The sequence below is a fragment of the Parasteatoda tepidariorum genome, chromosome 6, assembly GCF_982258835.1.
Source record: "Parasteatoda tepidariorum strain Cologne lab strain chromosome 6, Ptep-v5.0, whole genome shotgun sequence".
Lineage (NCBI taxonomy): Eukaryota > Metazoa > Arthropoda > Arachnida > Araneae > Theridiidae > Parasteatoda > Parasteatoda tepidariorum.
In genome coordinates, this window is record NC_141760.1 from 108039215 (window position 1) to 108058064 (window position 18850).

The 18850-nt window shown below is 29.1% G+C and overlaps 1 protein-coding gene across 5 annotated transcripts in view; it reads left to right on the plus strand.

Moving 5' to 3' along the window:
- The first annotated feature begins 2242 nt into the window (after positions 1-2242).
- Positions 2243-18850, plus strand: part of LOC107453183 (uncharacterized) — a 38580-nt gene continuing 21972 nt past the window's right edge. For 2 of the 5 annotated variants that reach the window (XM_043046969.2, XM_043046968.3), the window contains exons 1-8: positions 2261-2678; positions 6140-6263; positions 8241-8339; positions 9849-9914; positions 11835-11900; positions 12397-12488; positions 14414-14508; positions 16778-16905. In XM_043046969.2, the coding sequence (XP_042902903.1) occupies positions 2566-2678; positions 6140-6263; positions 8241-8339; positions 9849-9914; positions 11835-11900; positions 12397-12488; positions 14414-14508; positions 16778-16905 (783 nt within the window). In that variant the 5' untranslated portion in view covers positions 2261-2565. Of the gene's footprint in view, positions 2679-4105; positions 4323-6139; positions 6264-8240; positions 8340-9848; positions 9915-11834; positions 11901-12396; positions 12489-14413; positions 14509-16777; positions 16906-18850 lie in introns of those variants that run through there. The other 3 variants (XM_043046965.2, XM_071178254.2, XM_087166420.1) reach the window with 3 other exon arrangements.

Here is an 18850-nt window from a genome sequence, read left to right on the forward strand (position 1 = left end):
CAATGTAAACATTAAAATTGCTGATGCTAGTCGCTAAATCCTGAATAACTCTCTTTCAAGCGCGTTCGTAAACAACTGAAAAAACAAAATATTCTGATTTTCGATGCTGGAAAAATTATTAATTAGTGACTTTTCTCCCGAACAGTTAAACAAATTAAATACTGAATAAAATGTTTTAAAACTGCTATTGGAATAAAGCTAACAATCTGTATTAATACCTAAAACAAAAAGAATTTGCAATTAATGAGAATATAAATAAGTATTTTATGCTTTCTTTCGCAAATTGTCCTCACTAGCGATAAATTCACATTTCTCGTAGCCTTGTAGCGCCATCTAATTTCCAGAACCAGAACTACAAAATCAAATGTAACAAAACTTTTATATGCTTTTAAAAATAATTCACAATCTAATTTTGCAAAAATAAACATTTTAGGTTCTGGCCAACAAGATTTTTAAACGTCGTGAAAAATTTCGAGACCCTTAGTACGCTATTTAATCTGTGTAACTGTTCGGCGGTTTTTAACATTACAGGTATACGGCTTTAGGACCACCTTAAACATTTACAAATATTACACATTTATAAATTTCAGTTTGTCGCATTATTGCTAAATAATCTCTATAGTTATACGTATACGTCAAAAAATATTTAAAGAATTCCATTATAACTGAAAATTAAATAAAATTTTAAAAATTGTAAATGGTTATCAAGCAGAACCATTAAGTTTAATTAATGAACATAGAATTGGAAACAAAGTCTCTGCTAACAACAACAGCTAAACAATAAAAATAAAAATTTTTTAATCTTTTAAGTAAACAAACTTTATTGTAATTATCATTTCATTATTAAGGATTAAAGGATATTGTGAAACAATAAATTTTAATTCGTGGATGAGTAGGAAAAGAAGTTCACTACTCGAAATATGTACATTTAATGAAAATTATGAAATTATATTTATGGAGGAAATAATAAAAAAAATTTTTATCTTAGTTTTATTACGACCTTTTAAAAAACGCTAATAAATACAATTTAGTTAACAGATACAAACAATTAGGTCGGCGCTATAACAAAAAAATACGCTTTATATTTAATTTAATGCAAAAGAATCTATTAAAGACGCACTTAATTGAAACTCTGAAATGTCGCACCCATATATAATTTGGTGAATGATGGATGCGTGATACTGAAAACATAATAACAACGTAAGCGCACAGCTGCTTGGTGAGAACTCTTCTTTAACGCCAATAGAAATTTTCGTCAACCCTTTCCAATCTATGGTATGGTTTGGCAATTCGCCTTCGGATCATCCTCGGGAATTTTTGAACAGCTCTTGGCGATCGAAATGGGCTGCAGGTGGCGTCGAGCAGAACGCTCTACCTATGGCAACACTTCACACGCCTTCCTCATTAGCGTGTGGAAAGTCATAGAGGAAGGAAGTACGTTAGTTTCTCTCTTGATTTTCATGTAGATTAAAATCTTTTAAGTTGGAAAACTATATGGAACTGAAAACTGCATTAAACATAGCTCTAAAGAAAAGTATCATGGAAATTTAAAAAATATTTTTATTGAATAGAAAGGAAAAATATTTAGAAAAGGGAAAATATCATAGTACATTCCTATACAACTGAAAAGAGGAGGAGAGGGTAGGGAGAAGGGCTAAAGGCATGAAACCGGTCTTTCCCCAGATGGCGTATTTGAGTGTTGCGATCGCCACTAGTGGGAAGTAAGTAAAATACCTACCTACATTATCCGCAATTATTTTCTTCTCACAAAAAACCAAGAGAAAAAAATGTGAATTTAATTCTCTAAATTATCTTGAAAATTTCTAAGCTTTTTAAAAAATTTAAAGTTTTATTTATTTAGATATTAGTGTTATGTATAGGCGATCGCAATGCTCGAATACGCCCTGGGAGAAGAGCGGTTTTATGCTTTTGGCCCTTCTCCCTTCCCTCTCCTCCTCTTTTCAGTTTTATAGGAATATTTTGCGATATTTTTCCTTTTCTTGATATTTTTTCTTTTTAATTAATACATTTTTTTTAAAATTTTTATGATGATTTCTTTTAGAACTATGTTTAATTTAATTTCTAGTTCCATATAATTTCCCGACTTAAAAGATTTTAATCTATATGAAAATCAAGACAGAAACTAACGTACATCTTTCTTCTATGACTTTCCACACGCTAACAGTGAAACCATCTAAAGTGTTGCCATAGGTAAAGAATTCCTGCTCTACGCCACCTAAGTGGCGCTGCTGTCAACGTCGGCAAAAACAGCTGTACGGATATTTTACCCATGACCATAAAATTTTGTTTTGTTTACTTTTACAAGGTTGATACATACTCGAAGTGATACATAATTAAATTCTTATTTAGATTGAATAAAAAATGCATGCGAGAAAAGTATTATCTAATTAAGTAATCTGAAATGCACATAATTAATTCCTCAATCTGTTTTGGTCTTTGCAGTTTTAAAAGAATGAAGTTATTTAATTTCTTGCACTTCGAATTTGAAAGTTAAATGTGTTGCTTGTTTAAATTATATTGAACCTAATTTTTATGTAAAGAAGTATGAACCCTTTTGGTACTGAAAATTTATTTATCGATGGAGTTGCTCTAAATTTACCAATTGTAACAGGGGGTGGATCCCCACTTTCTTCTTCTTTGACATTTCAAAAGCCAGGGTAAATTGTGAACAACTTATGTTTTGTTTTACACCATAATTTTTAAGTTCGTTTAAATGGAAATTTCCCTGTTTAAATCTTTTTGACATATTTTTTAAATACGCTTTGTGGTACATATCTGAAAACCCCGTAAAAATAGTTATTACTTGTAAAAACAGTCGCTGAGATATTGACGACAGTGATGCTTAATTATTTGTGTAATAGGTATTGTAATAAGTGCATAATTTATTAACTGAAGATTACCGAATCATAACCAGACTGAAAATAAAAAGGAGAAAATCACACTTTACAAATCCTAATAGACTATCTCTTTTCCTCTCTCACTCACTGACTTGCAAGGTTTTGCCAACTCGAGCCATAATGTCATTGGGGATATTTCCGTATCATGATCTGTGGCAGAATAATTGCCAAGTCATGGAAACTTCGGGGCAGTGTCCCGCGAGAAACTAAAAAAAACATCATAGAAAGGGATCAACTCAAGTATAACTTGTAGCCACCCCAGTGCAAACATCTACATGTTTTTTTTTCTTTAAATTTGCAAGTTTAAAATCTACTTAGCACCTTGGCAATTGTAGTTGGCGCGACAGGTCATGATACGGAAATATTCCCATGTCGTTTATGTGGGGGAGATATCCGTATCATGATCTCTGGCAGAATAATCTCCAAGTCTTGGCAACTTCCAGGCAGCGGCCCTCGAGGAACTTAAAAAAGAAACTCAGAAAGGGACCAACTTGACAGGTATAACGCGTAACCAGCCCGGGCAATCATCAACATGTTTTTTTTTTTTTTTTAAATTTGTATGTTTAAAATCCATTTGTTATCTTGGTGATTGTAGTTTGCTCGCCAGATCACAATACGTGAATCTTCCCCCCCTATAAATAAATAAGTCTCCATAAATAGCTTTAAGTTTGAAATTTCCCCTCCCCCTTTTTTTGCACACTTTCAGAAGTAGGCACAAAGTTTCCAATAATAGTTTCTGAATATTAACGATTATATTCCACCAATACAAATACTTTCCTTTCTGCTCAGCAGTGCTCTGTGCTGGGGATATTTCCGTATCGTGATCTGTCGCGCCAACTACAATCGCCAAGGTGCCAAATAGATTTTAAACTTGCACATTTAAAAAAAAAGAAAGAAAACATTAAGATGTGTTTGCTTGGGGGTGGCTATGAGTATACCTTTTGAGTTGGTCCCTTTCTGTGATATTTTTTTAAGTTTCTCGCGGGCTACTGTCCGGAAGTTTCCAAGACTTGACGATAATTCTGCCCCAGATCACGATACGGAAATCTCCCCAGCACCATTTACCATGTCGATTATGCAAAAGCATGCTTTTCATATTGTTCTATTCAACGTTCACAATTCATTCAACAATCTATTTCAGTGTACCATCAGTCCATAGCGTATGGAAGCGCCAATCATTTTACATGCTTGATGAAATACTTGTGAGTGTACTGAGCTGGGTTCGGGGAGATTATTTCCTCCTCACGTGCAACTCTGCTGCATTTTGCAAGATATATTCTAAATTTTAGGCTTCATTTTCCACCCTCTGATGTTGAACCGAAAAATCTCTCAAGCATTTTATAATGGCAAATATAACCAAGAAAAGAATTCCGTGTCAGGAACTAGCTATTTTATCATGATCATGTAAAGTCTTTAAAAATTATTTTGCATTTTGTTATTGTAAATAGTGCTTAAGAATATTTTATGAGTGCTTAAAAAGTACTTAAAAGTTGCTTATTTTTTGTTGAAAGATTTGGCTACACAACCTGTAAATATTTTCAGATGGTTATCTGATATTGAAGTCAATGTATGTCCTATCACTGTTTCTAAATTTATATGAATTATTTTCAGTGATTTAATGCATTCAGGTGGTTGCCTGATGAAATTAATATCTGTGCGAGCTGAGATTTTCAATTTGTAAAAATGTTTTCAATAGTTTCAAGCACCTACATTAAATATCTAAATGGTTACTTGATGTTGAAGTTAGTGTCTGTTTTATCTGTGTTTCTAAATTTACATTAAATGTTTACAATAATTAAAGACATTCAAGTTGTTAAATGCATATCTGCCAAGTTACCTGTTTTTTATTGAAGACTCTTGTACTTTATAACTATCTCCTATTTACCTGTACATTCACAAATTTCTCCATATTTGTTGAAGAAATTTTAAAAAAAAAATTTTTTTTTAGCTATAAAATATCTGCTGATGTCAGAAATATTTCTCTTATGCCTCAACAGATGGTGCTATTGTCAGTACTGCAGTATTTTGAGTGTTAATAGTTTAAGTAATTGTAAATAATGTTTTAAGAAAAACTTCTTTAGATTAAGATTTATATACATATTTTTTACTTAACTAAATGTAAGTGCTTATATAATTTCCAATTTTGAATTTCTCTTTTTGACTCACATAATTATGCATGATGTATCAAAACTTTATAGCCTAAAAAATGTCGCTATTAAAATCTCCATTATTTTATTTCTTCAATGTTGTTGACAAGTATACAAATGATGAAGTTGATATCTGTCTTATCTTAGTTTCTAAATTTCAATGAAGTGATTACCCAGTGGCAGAATTGTGGCGTCACGGCGACATTGTCGTCCAACGTTGTCGAGTTCTTGCAGAAAGATTTTTCTTTTGGGAAGTAACAAATTTTCAAAAGTTTAATCTTTTCTTCAGAATTATATTCAAAAGATGACTTTCTCGCTCATTGAAGTAGCAAAAAAAGCTTGCGATTTTTCTATTCTCGATTGATAATAATGAAAAATAAAGAATAATTAAGTGAAAAATTTGGTTTTCTTTTCTGCGGGAGTTTTCGTTCGAATATTTTTTATGCAGTCATTATTATTAATTTCCACATAGTTTTTAAAATCCTGTATTTCTTATATGATATTATTTATTACAACAACCGAATCTCGAAATGAAAGCACGCATTTAGCAACCCTTTTTATCATGTGATTTGCATCATTTCGTCATCGATCTTTTTTTTTTCATTAATTACTGCTACGGATTTCAAAATTTTTTTTTTAATGTGATGATAATTTACAAAATACGAAAAAGGAAATAATCAGTGTGTTTCCCCCCTACAAAATGCGAGAATATCACCCATGATAATATAATGAAATAAATATTTTATATATTTTTGAAAAATAATTTTTATTTTTATGTTGACGTTTTTATTATTTTCTGTTGACGTTTCTGCAACATGTATATTTGTTATTTTTAAAAGTATCATAGTATCATGCAGAAAGATATGACGCAGAAAACTTGAAAAAGTTCTGCCACAGGGAGTGATTAAATGTTTCAGTAAGTTTTCTGATGGCTGAAGTCAATGTTTCTCCTATCTGGTGATTCTTAATTTATTTGAAATATTTTCAATCATTTCAAATATAATGTTAAAGCTATTGTATGTTCTATCTATGATTCTAAAAATTAAATTAAATGCTTTTAATTAATGATTTTAGGTGGTTACCCGATGCTGATGTCAATACCTGTCCTATCTGTGATTCTAAATTCACAGCTTTTAGAAGAAAGCATCATTGTAGGAATTGTGGTAGAATATTTTGCTCTAACTGTTGCTCCCAAAAGGTATCTCTTTAAGTTAAACTTCTTTCATTCCAAAATAGTGTGGTCCTTTTTATTTCTCCCTAAAGAAATTGTGATTTTGTTTCCTTTTACCTAACAGCTATTAAATGTTTTATTTCTTTTTTGCTAGTCATAAGGCTGCCTTTGGTGACTAAAATGACTATTTTGGAGAGTACGTAACTATTTTCGCTAAAATATAGTCCAAAATGACAAATTTACAAATATAGACTTTTTCTTTTCTCAATTTTTTGCACTGTTACTCTTTTTTCATCTGCAATATGATGGTCATTAAACTTATTTTATTATTATCTAACAATTAAAAATAAATAAAAATAGACATTTTTAAGTATTAAATAATTAAAAATGGTTTTAGAAAAGTTGTACCCAATATTACCTTGAAGAACTTATGTTCTAATAATCTGCTTTTCACAAACTAAGTACTGATCATAATAATTTAAAGGAGACCTCAAATCTGCTAATTAATTATTACTTACTCCTTACTCTTAATCAATTTACCAAACCAGGCACAAAAATGTTCTTTTGTTGAATATATATCTACCTATTTTTTCCTGACGCATTTGTTTTTTTAACTATCAAAATATGGAAGGTAGCTTCAATTTGGAATCTGTGATTCTATATGCAAAAGAATGCTTTCGGGTCACTTCTATTTTAAGTCCTTCCATTTTAAAATTTATTTTATTTGTGTTTATTTCTTTATATCTTGCAAATTTTTTAAGCAAATTGAAAACATTTTGCACACAATTACAAATTTAGTTGATTCAAAGGAAATTTCACGTAAAAAATAATTTTTCATATTTTTTTATAAATTATTTTATTGAAAAAGAGTCATTTTTATTCATTTAGAGATATATTTTATTTAAAAGAAAAATATTTTGAATTGTTAGATAAACAAACTTTTTTATAATTTTAAATTAGGTAATTTTAAATGACAAAATTTAAAATTGGCGAAATAGTTACATAGAAATATAATTTGAAAAATATAGCTTTTGTTTAATTCTCTGATTTAAAAATTGTTTAATTGATTTCTCTCAAATTGTGCATTTTGTCATTTAAAATTATGTAGTTTAAAATGTTGTGAGAAATTTTATACTTTTAATTCAAAATTTCGTAACCTTCATTATATCAAATAATGAATTATTTTTTACATGAAATTATATTTGACTTAAAAAAATTCAAAATTTAGTTGAAAAAGTTCAATTTACCTGAAAACTTCACAGATATGACTAAATGCGTAGAGTGTGAAATTAACTTTAAGGGGACTAAAATTTTCAGCAGTTCTCCAGTCTATTGGACCTTATTTAACATATTGTAGCAGTCCCTTAACACTTTTTCAGGTTGCCCATTTTATTTTATAACCATCGTTGAACAGCCGACCCGAGTTTTGGGCTTACGACTATCAATGTTTAACTCCGCAGCCTTGTAATTTTGAACCTAATCCAGAAGGCAAGGAAACTCCTGGATCAAGTAATGGGAGAAATTCGCCTATGTGGAGGACCTTTCGATGGAACTAACCCACATTTGCATTACATGGAGAGGAAAACCACAAAAACCTCCCACTGTTGGCCTAACGGCAAGAAGACTCTAACCCATGATCTGTCTACCACTGAGGATAGTTTACGTTGACACTGTAGCCGTTGCAAGCCAGATGAGGAATTCGTATCGACCAGCTATACCTGGGATTCGAACCGGGTCCATCTCATTGTAAGGTGAACGCTCTACCCCCTGAGCTCTTATGGCTACGTCTTAAAAGTATTTTGAGACAGTTTTTCATATTTGAAGCAGCTAAAGCAACTATTTTTCTTATATTGCAACTTTTTATGCCAATAATTATAAAATTAACACAAATTACTATGTTTCTCTTTAAATCATAACCAAAAGTTATTAATTGATACTTTCCTTTCAATATTTTTGTTCATTTAACAATTTTACACATTAATGCATCTTGATTTTTCTTATTAGGTTCCACTCCCTCATTTTGGAATGCCAGATGCAGAAAAAGTTTGCAATGATTGTAAAAATTTAGTAGAATTATTATACAAGTTAAAGTCTGATGATTTGGTAAGATTGCAATTTTTATATTCTCAGTTTTATAAATTGTCAACTTTTTTTTATTTCTTTCAGAATGTCTTAAATAAAAAGAGACTATTATTTGATATGGTTAGAAAATCCCTAACTTTAGAATGCTGCATAATTTTGTCGTTGATCTTTTTTTTGTTGTTTTGTTTTTTTGGCAATTACTACTACAGATTTCATGATTTTTAATTATTAATTTTTCTTATTGTGATGATTATTTACAAAATGAAAAGAAGGTAATAATTAGTGTGTTTTTTCCCCCAACAAATTGCGAGAATGTCTCCCATAATATTAGAATAAAAAATTATCTGTTCAAGTAAAAAAAAAATTTTATAATTTTTTCTTTTGTTAACACAATGCTTTTGTTATCTTAAATTAGTACAGGGTTGCCACAGGCAACTATTTTCAACCTGAGGTGACTATAACAACTTTTTTTTGCGTGAAAAGGCTAAAAAAGCAACTATTTTTCAAGAAAAAGAAACTATTTGGGGATTTATCCGTACTCTTAAGAATGTTTTTTAGCATAAATTGGATTGATAACCTGCGGCCCACCAGTGCTTTTGAACGCAATGAATTTTTTTCATCTTAAAAAATAAAAAATTTGAATTACAAATTTGACTCATCACTCTTGAATGTGTTCAATTTGCACAAATTCCATTGTAAGTCTATTTTGTTTCTCGATCGCTCGGTTATTGTTACAAAATTCTGCATGGTTTTAAAATACCCAATTTTCAATACCATGTTACGATGCATGAATTTCAAATTCGAGTAATTTCTTTTCATAATATATTTTTTTAATGAAAAAGTATTTTTTTAATGAATTCTAGTAATTAAAAATATTTACTTTTCTGCAAATATGCTAATTTAGTTCTAGAACACAAACGTTTGTATAAAAATTATATTTGCTACCAACTTGACTAAATAGATCATGGTATATGACAAGTCATTTAATAAAATTTTACTCATATTATTTAAACATTTTTGTCCTTATTTAGGCAACTATTTTCATGGTTTAGGCTACTAAGAGCACCAGTTTTTTTTTTCTGTGGCAACCCTGTGGCATATATGTTTGCTATTATAAAAGTATATTACAGAAAGATATTAGTGCTAGAGAGTTTTGTTGCAGATAGCTTGAAAAAATTCTGCCACCGGGCATATGGTCTATAAATTATTTAAAACTCTGCTTCATTATTTTCCTTCAGGGGTGTAAGTGTCCAGCGGAGACCACCCTCATTTGTAAGTTAATTAACTGCATAACTTTATAAAATGGCTTGAACAATGCTTGCAATAAAGCTTCTGATCTATTTTGATGACCTAACTTGCCCTGATTTTTAATGGACAGACATAACCCATGTTTTGGGTTTCTTATAAGAACACAAAAATTTCGCATGTAAGCTTGAATAGCTGCTAGTATTTACTATTTTAAAGATCTAACCTTGTAAATCATTAAAATGCTATTGAAAAAAAAATTTGTTTTTTTCTTTCTTTTCTTAGATGTTGAGGCAAGAGGGTGTATTTGGTCTGTGTGAAATAATAGCCAATGCTTCTGGCCTTTGTCAAGTTTGTAAAATTTATCTTTATCAATTTTCTCATTGTATTTCTTATCATTGTATTTTTTTTTTTAATGAAACTAATTAGAAACTAAATGTGACTGACCCATTAATTTAATGGTGATTATTTATAAGTTTTTTGAAATGCAGTTTCAGACTGTTTTTAAGAAAAATACTAATCATTACATTTATATAGAAATAAGCACACAACATATAGTTTTATATCTTTAATCATAAATCATAATCAAGTTTCAAACAATAACTAAAGTAAAAAAAATATTCTAATGGAGAATTTGTTAATAAAATAAAAGATATATACTAAAATACTGTTTATCAGAGTTACCACCAAACAAGTAAATCAATCGAAATAATGTTTAAAAAAAAAGGTAAGAATTTTATCAGTTTGGAAAAATCAGGAAATTTAATTAAAGCACTCAGAAACAGAATAAATTTGAGTTTGAAGGAAACTGAAGGTTTTTTCCCCCCAAAATTAGTATAAATTCTGGCAGATATTTTTTAACGGTTTAATTTATATCCAATAATTCGATATCTACTATAAGTTTCTCTTTTTTGGCTTGACTAATGTATTTATATTTATAAAATTTTATCAGCTTTAAAAATTACTTTTTGTGAAAAAGTTGATTTAATATTTATTACAAAAAATTTCACTACAAAAATATTAGTCTTCAATTTTGATAAAACAGATGTAACATCTTTTTGTTACCATGTACTTGAATTTTTTCACTAAATGTGTTTGTTTAGTTTTATTCCTGTAATCTTTTTTTTTTTTTAATTTTCTTATTTAATAGCAACTAAAAGTGTTCTATAATCTAAGACAGAACCAAAAAATTGTATGTAAGACAGAACCAAAAAATTAAAATTATCAGTTAAAAAATCAGGGTAATTTGGTATAATCAGAGAAAACAGAGATTTTTTTTCTCCTTTTCTCAGTTATGATCAAAATGTTTCAGTTTTGAGTTATAAATCATCACTAATTAACAAAATCAGCTATCATTAATTTCATATTCAAGATATCTTGATCTCTGTCTCAATTGCTTTTGTCTACTCTAATTTTTTCTTAAAGAAATATTTACTAATTTAAGTTCCCTAGCAACAATTTTATCTTGGCCCAGTTGGGCTAAAAATCGGCTCAATATGGGTCCTATAATAGATTTTTTAATATTGGTCAAAGAATAGTGTGTATAGGGCCTACATTGACCAATATGGGATCCATATTGGCTAGATAATGAATATAAAATATTAGGTGAATCTGACAATTCTATATAGGGTCAATATTGGTCGTAAAGTGGCTATGAGATATCGGGTGAATCGAACAATTCTATATATAAGGGTCTGTCTAGGTTTTTATGACAGGTACCTATTTTGTGCAAATTTAGACATAATTTGTGAAAATTATGCTATGCACCCTGTAATAAAGTTCAATTTGTTAGTGGTGTCATTTAATCTATTTATCTATTGTTATAATAGGAACATTGTTAATTTATCTCACAAATCGAAAGACACAAATTTTATATTTTCAAAATAGATATCGAAAAGAAAAAAAAATATTGTTTGTGTAAAAAATTAAAAGGGTCACTCACTATATCTTCAATAAAATTAAATTATAATAGATTTCTAACCTATTTATATCAAGTAACAATTTTAGAGTGTTTTACTGCTTGAATTATCATGTATGGCAATAGTATTACTTTTGTTGCTTGTAATGAAAGTGAAAGTTAAAAGTACTTTGTTACTTTACTTTTGCTTGCACTTTCTCACTTTTTAAATTTAGTGCTTTGACTTCGTTGTTTTCTTACTCTTTTAGCGAAAAAACACAAGTATTATAATGCAAATGTTGAAAGAAATCATTATTTAACATATTTAAAAGTTATTTAGCATAAAATATGTTTACCAATTAAACTCTTTTTAGGTAATTGGAAGTGGTGGTTTGCATTTGATGTTCTCTTTAGCTCTTAATGGAGACCTCAAAATAAAGGTGAGTCATTTTTCTTATTATTTCTTTTTCAATTCAAAGGTAATTTTAGTCATGAGTAATATAGACTTCTATGCATTATCTATATTATATATTTACTGAGAAGTGATATACAATTGTGAATGATTGTTTTAATGTTAAACTCAAAATCATTTCATTTATTTGCTTATTTTTATGGTCTACGAAAGAACTTCTATAAAATCAAATAAAAATAAGGTTGCCACTCCACAGGGAGAATAGGGAAAACCTGGAAAATTCAGGGAATTTAAAAATCATCTAAAATACTAAATAATCAGGACTAAATAATAAATCACGGAGATAATTCAGAGAATTTTAAGTTCTTCCTTACAAATTGGGAAAATAAAGGGAAGCAACATTTAAAGCGTCTTTGAACTTCTATTGGTAATGTACACATTAAAATTAACTGATATATTTCTTAAGATTGCATCTTCACTAAATTAAAATAAATATAACTGAGCCTTTTCTTTTTTTTTTTCAGAAAGCTGTTGCTTCAGTCTTAAATACCATTACCCAAAGAGTAGTTCTGAACAATTTTTTACTTGAATCTGGTTGTCTGAAATTAATAAAGAAGTTTGTCTTACATTTGATTATATTTCAGTTATTATTTCCATGCTTATTTCTGTAAATTACAGTAACATATAGGTCTTTGTCAAACTGTTAAAATTCAAGTGCAACTTAATTATAAATGAACTTATTTTTCAAGAAACTTTTTCAAAACTATAAGTTTCAACTAGTTGGTTTCCATAATATGTTAACTCAAATGGGCTGAATGGTGTGTCAAAAATAATCTTTTAATCTCATGATCAGGTTTTCATTTATTAAGATCAGCGATTTCGCTTAGTCAGCAAATTTGCCTCGAGTCTGCATTTTTTTATTTTTGCCTTTAACAAAAGCTTTGTTTTACTAGTTTAGTTACATGAAACAAGCAGTATTAGATTTATTTTTGAGGAAGAGAAAAAGCAACATAAAAAGTGTTTGTATTTGTAAGCATTTGTATTGCTACAGACTTATCTGTGTTGCGAGTTTGATTTAGATGTATTTCAACCTTTCAACCATCATTTTGGGACTTTGTCTCAGATCAGACTCGGCAAATCTTGCTGGGAAACACGAATTTTCCGATTCAGGTCTTTCTTCCAAGAGCAACAATCTGTGTTAATTCAAAGCACAATGATCGACCCATGAAACAAGCCAAACCCCCTATTTGGCCGAAATCCTGACATTGTCGAATATTTTGTCTGCAGTGAGAGTTAGATGGATTTCAATGTTATCAGTGTTTTGTATTCGTCAGGAATTCTTCCTAGACTCATTGTGAAATGTGAGTTCTTCGATTCAGATCTTTCTTTTATCATCAGCTAACCAGCTTTGATGTACTATGATATTTTCCTCGTTTTTAATATTTTTCATATTTAATTGTTACAAATATTTTTTAAAATTTTCATGACGCTTTCTTTTGAAACTATGTTCAATGTTGTTGTCAGTTCCAGATAGTTTCCTAACTTAAAATATTTTAATCTATATGAAAATCAAAACAGAAACTAATGTACTTCCTTCTTCTATGACTCTCCACACGCTAATGATGAAAGCATGCGAATTGTTGCCATAGGTTCTATATGCCACCTATAGCCCATTTCTATCACCAATATATGATAGTTGGCAAAATTATTAAAATCAATTGGCAAAATAAATTTCAACGCCCACTTCTCGAATCTGTTCGCGACAGGCCTGATTAACATACGATCCTAATAGTTTGAAGGTTTCACATTAAATATACTAATTAATCAGTGCTTATGTCAATAGCAGCCAGAGAAACATACCAACCTCTCTGAATGAATGGAGGTCATTTATCGGGAGAGCTGTCAAAATGTTTTTTTTTTGCACTTTTGCTCTTTTTCTCATACCTTTAAAAATTTCTCAAACCAAAGCTTTCTTGCACTCATTTGTGAAACATTTTTACCTAAAGATTATTTTATGCAAAAAAAGACATTTTTAATTCAATATTGACAAAAAAATTAAAATTAGATACACTCTCTTACAATACATTTAAATTTTAAAAAAAAGAAAAGTTTTATTTTTTTACATTAAAATTGAAGCTGTAGGGATCAGGGAACTGCCCTTGCATCCAAAAGGTTCTAGGTTCGAATCCCGAGCAAGGCATGGATGTTCTTTCATTCTCCATACTATATGATCTTACTGTGGGAGCAACGTTGGCTCACCTAATATGATGCCTTTGAAAAAAAGGCCAACAAATCTGCCCTTTAAAATGCCTGAATTGACGAAATGTTAACACAGGTAGACATTGGAAATAAAATAATAAAATTGGAAAAAAAAAAACAATAGTGCCTAAGAAGTAAATATGACAATGGCAGTCTTATTGATATCTTGAAGTGTGATTCATATTTGAAAAATATCTCACTACAAATAAGAAATTTTCTTTCAAATGAAGCATTTTAGTTGCGTGTTATTTCATAGTTATATTAATTGTTTTATATTTTTAGTTTTCTGGTTTCATCCTATGACTCCAGTGAAATTCTTAGTGATAGCTTGAGCGTTCTAAATTTATTTTGCATGGATTCTAATTTAAGATTGGAAGGTATTATTATTATTTATTTATTTTACTTTTGGTTTGTGTATGTATTAAAAATAAATAAACCTGCTGAAAACTGAAACCTACTCTACATAATTCTCATAAACCTCCACAAACCTTTAGAACAAAAATATTTATTTGGTTAATAGCGCAAATAAAGGCCATTAGCTGTTATGCTGTTCTAAATATGTTGCATGGGTTAATATGTAAACAAATAACTTAATATGTATTGTTGCATAGTTATTATAAAACTATACAATACAATATAATACAATTTTTCATTTACATTTTTAGTTATTTTAAAATTTACAAACTATTTATTATACTCAGATTTTTGAAACCAAATTGTCTTACCTTATCGTTGCATAGAAATCAAAACGCTATCTGACAAGTTTAAAAGAGGGGGTAATTGTACAATCATTGTATTTCAAATTCTAATTGCACTTTAAATTAGTTTTTATACATGTTAGTAGCAATAACAATTATATATAGTTATCCCTTTAAAAATTCTTTACGTCCTCTCATTTTTCAAAATATTTGGTTTCGGCATTTTTCCAAAACTAGTCTGAAAAATAAATTTTAATGTTTTTTACCCTCTAAATTTCTGCGTTTATGTGTCCAGGGCTGATTGTGCTCTGGAAAAAATCTGGATTTCCGGAGTTTTCGCCAACCGTGATCCGGAAGTTTCCGGAGATCGAAGGCTCAGACGTTTCAAAAAGTCATTGATCACAAAAGTTTCCGGAAATCAAATTTTCAGAGGTAGAACTTAAAAACACAGTTTATTTTATTTGTTTGCAAGGGAGAGCCAGATACTTTATAAGCTTATATTCAAGATTAATATAAATTTTTTATTAGTATTTTTCGGCGAAAGCACTGCTTCGTCGCAAGCACCGCACATCGATAAAAAGGAAATTTTTTAAAAAAATTTACAGTAAGCGCCGCAATGATGCTACACCACGGATATCAGCATCCTTATAGAAAAGACCTTTAAATTACTATTTAGAATATCTGTGTAATAAAAAATAATTTTTTTTTTACATTTCATAAAGCTAAGTTTTAATTTCTAAATTATTATAAAAAATTTCTTTTTCATCAAAAAAAAAAGCAACAAAACGATATAAAATGAAGCTATTCTTGTCTGTTAAAAAATAAAGTTAAGTACAACAAATAATTTTAAATGTTGAATACAACAAAATATTTTAAAATACATCAAGTGACATAATTTTTAAATTATTTGAGGGGTGGGGGAGAATAGCCTAAAATGTGTTAACAAAGAGTTCACATGAAAAAAGTTCTCTTTTAGCCACAAAACGATATAAAAAAATTTTGCCGAAAAATAGTACGGTAAATAGTTATTATAATCATAAACTCAAGAAAGAAAGTAAATTTCAATTACTTCTCCAGGTCATCATTGGTGTGTGTAAATGGTATAGGTATGAGTAAAATTTTAAATGTATTTTAAGTAAACTAAGAAGTATTGAGAAAAAGGAAAAAACCTTGTTTAAATTTTTTTTCTAATTTTTCGATTTAAAATTTTTTTTTTTTCCCTGCTCAAGAAATTTTCCGGAATTTTGACTTGGGCTCACAATCACCCCTGTGTGTCTTATTCAAAATCTTTTGTTTTATCTTTATCGTTTTAATATGCAATTTTAAAAATGCGTCATTGTTTTGTTTTTCTGGAGTGTTTGGTCTAGTAGCATAGCATATTTTGCTTATATATGTAATAATTAAGAATACATTTAAATAAATGAAAAATGCTGGAGCAATTTAGCTAAACATCGCTAAAGCTAAACCGCTTAACGGTAAATATTGCTTTATATGAAACGCTTGTTTGGTCCTGTGAGTCAGCAATCAATTCTTGTTGTATTTTACATGTTTAACATGGAGTTTTCATGCTGATCGCTTAACGTGAAAGCTGATTATTGCTTAATGAACAATAAATCAATTGTGACAATAAATTAATCAATATTGACAATAAATAAATTGACAAAAATCAAAATATATGGTGGGCCGAGTCAAATTTTAGTGTGACGACTGTCAAGATGAAGGAACGATTGTTAATTTTAAGTCTTATCTTGAATATATATGTTAGTATTTGTTAAAAATGTTACCTTTAAATTGCTGAACTTTAACTTAACTTTTGAAATCTTATTTTTTCAAGTTTATTAGGAATGATTATTTTATACTTTTGTATTTCTGAAAAATACTAGAATAATAATAAAGTTTTAGTCCTGGTACAAAAAAAAAATCAGCAATAATATATATTTGTTTCTAGTTTTAAAGGAAGGCATTGTAGATCCTTTGCTTTCTTTGGTTTGCACTTCTGGTACAACAGCCGTATTTGCTTCCAGAGTCCTGCAACTTCTTGTCAGTCATTTTGATTATCATGAATATCTACTGCAAGTGAGACAATTTATTATTTTTGTTTTGTATTTATCTTTGTGTTCAGGATTCCTACTTGTCTCATAATATTGATTTTCCTGATAACAAATATTTTGTTCTTTTTTGTCTTAATATTCCTGATTTTTGTCTGTATATACACTCAAAACATCCCATTTTCTCTGAATACAAATCTGGATTTTAAAGCTACTCATTTTAAATAACTGTTAAACTTTTGATCCTCTATATTCTTATTTGATTAATAATGATAGTAAAATCGCAAAATTCGATACTTCAAAACTTAGCGACCACCCATAACTTATGTATACCTGGTTCAAGCATATATAACCTTGCCCACAGGATTCATTTTCTCAATTTTTTAAATATTCAGACATTTTATTAAATAAAAATAAATTAAAAAAAAACAAACTAAATAAGAATTTTACATAATCAAACTTTTATAGCGAGGAATTAGGGGATTATGCTTTTATTTATTATTTTTAACAAATGCTAATCCTGTAAGGTGTGTAGTTTTGCAATTATCAATTTGTCGCTTTTATCTGATATAAAAATGATGGATTCCAATCATCAATACATAATCATATCATCGAATTTTTAAATGGTGAATTGAGGGATTACTTTTGTACAAAATATTTAAGGTGCATAGTCGCTGCATTTTTGTTTCCATATTAATGAAACTTTACTTTAAAATTATTTGATTAAGGGAGTCATGAACTTGATTACAAATTTTAATTGAATTTTGGAAAGATTGAATGAACTACAAAAATGTTTCTTATATTGACTATTATGAGTTGTTTTGAGCTCCATTAATAAAATTATACTGGAAACAGATAAAACTTTCTGTTGTAATTAAAGTAATTCTTAAATTCAAAATATTTCATTTTATTATTCTTCCGTAATAAAATCTGCCTTTATTATACTTCGGCAAAGAAATTATGCTTTTTCTTAGTTTGTTGTTTAACATTTTTAAAAGTTGTCTGGTATAAGTTAAATGTTTAAAAAAAAAATTTTATAACTTTTTCTTTTCCCTACTACGAAATCTAATGTGTTTTATTTTATCATCAACAAAAAGCAGTCTCTTATAGTGGATGAACTGCTCTTTTGAAGGAAAAAAAATTTGTTTTCAAAACACCTATACAAATTTTTAAATTGTATTTAACACAAGCACTGTTGTATTAAAATTTTAAGAATAAAAAATTTATTAACTTCCTCAGTAAAAACAATTTTGGCAATAATTTTTTTTATTAATTTCTTAGTTAAAAATTAAACAGTAAAAAATAATTTATTATTTCAAGCTAAAATTAATTATTTTTATTAGTAAACTTATTTGTAGTACAGTACAGAACCATTTATCCGGGACCCAGAAAACCGGGAAATCAGAAAACCGGGAAAAATTTCGCGTCGTTTTCCCGCCATTTTGAACTGGAAGGATGGAGAAAAAATGCGGAAGTGTTACTCATTTTTGAAGTTTAGTAGGAAAAAGGGTGGGTGGAGGGAGTCATATGTCAAGAGAAAACTTGATTATTTCTTCTGTAACCTTGAAGTTCTTTAGGACGGGAAGGGGCCGGAAAAGGGGAAACTTTTTACTTTCATCCCTGCATTCCCAAGAATTTGTGGTTTTCAGATAAGCTACCGTCAATCAAAAAGGGAGTGGCTTGCTGTTTTCGTTTTCTCTTTGATTTATGTGGGGGGGGGGGGCGGGGCGGGGAACAAGCATTGCACACGAATATCGTTGAATAGAAGGTGAAAGAGAAATAAAAAGAAAAATATATCCCTATACATTACTAAGTAAAAAAAAACTGAAATGGGAGTACAAATTGGAATACGAAAACGATTAAAATTGTACGACAAATTTTAGTTCAATAATAAAGTAAGAATATAGTTAAGTTGATCATTTAAAAAAAGATTACATTTTATCATTAAAAAAGTAATCAGAATAATTTCGCAA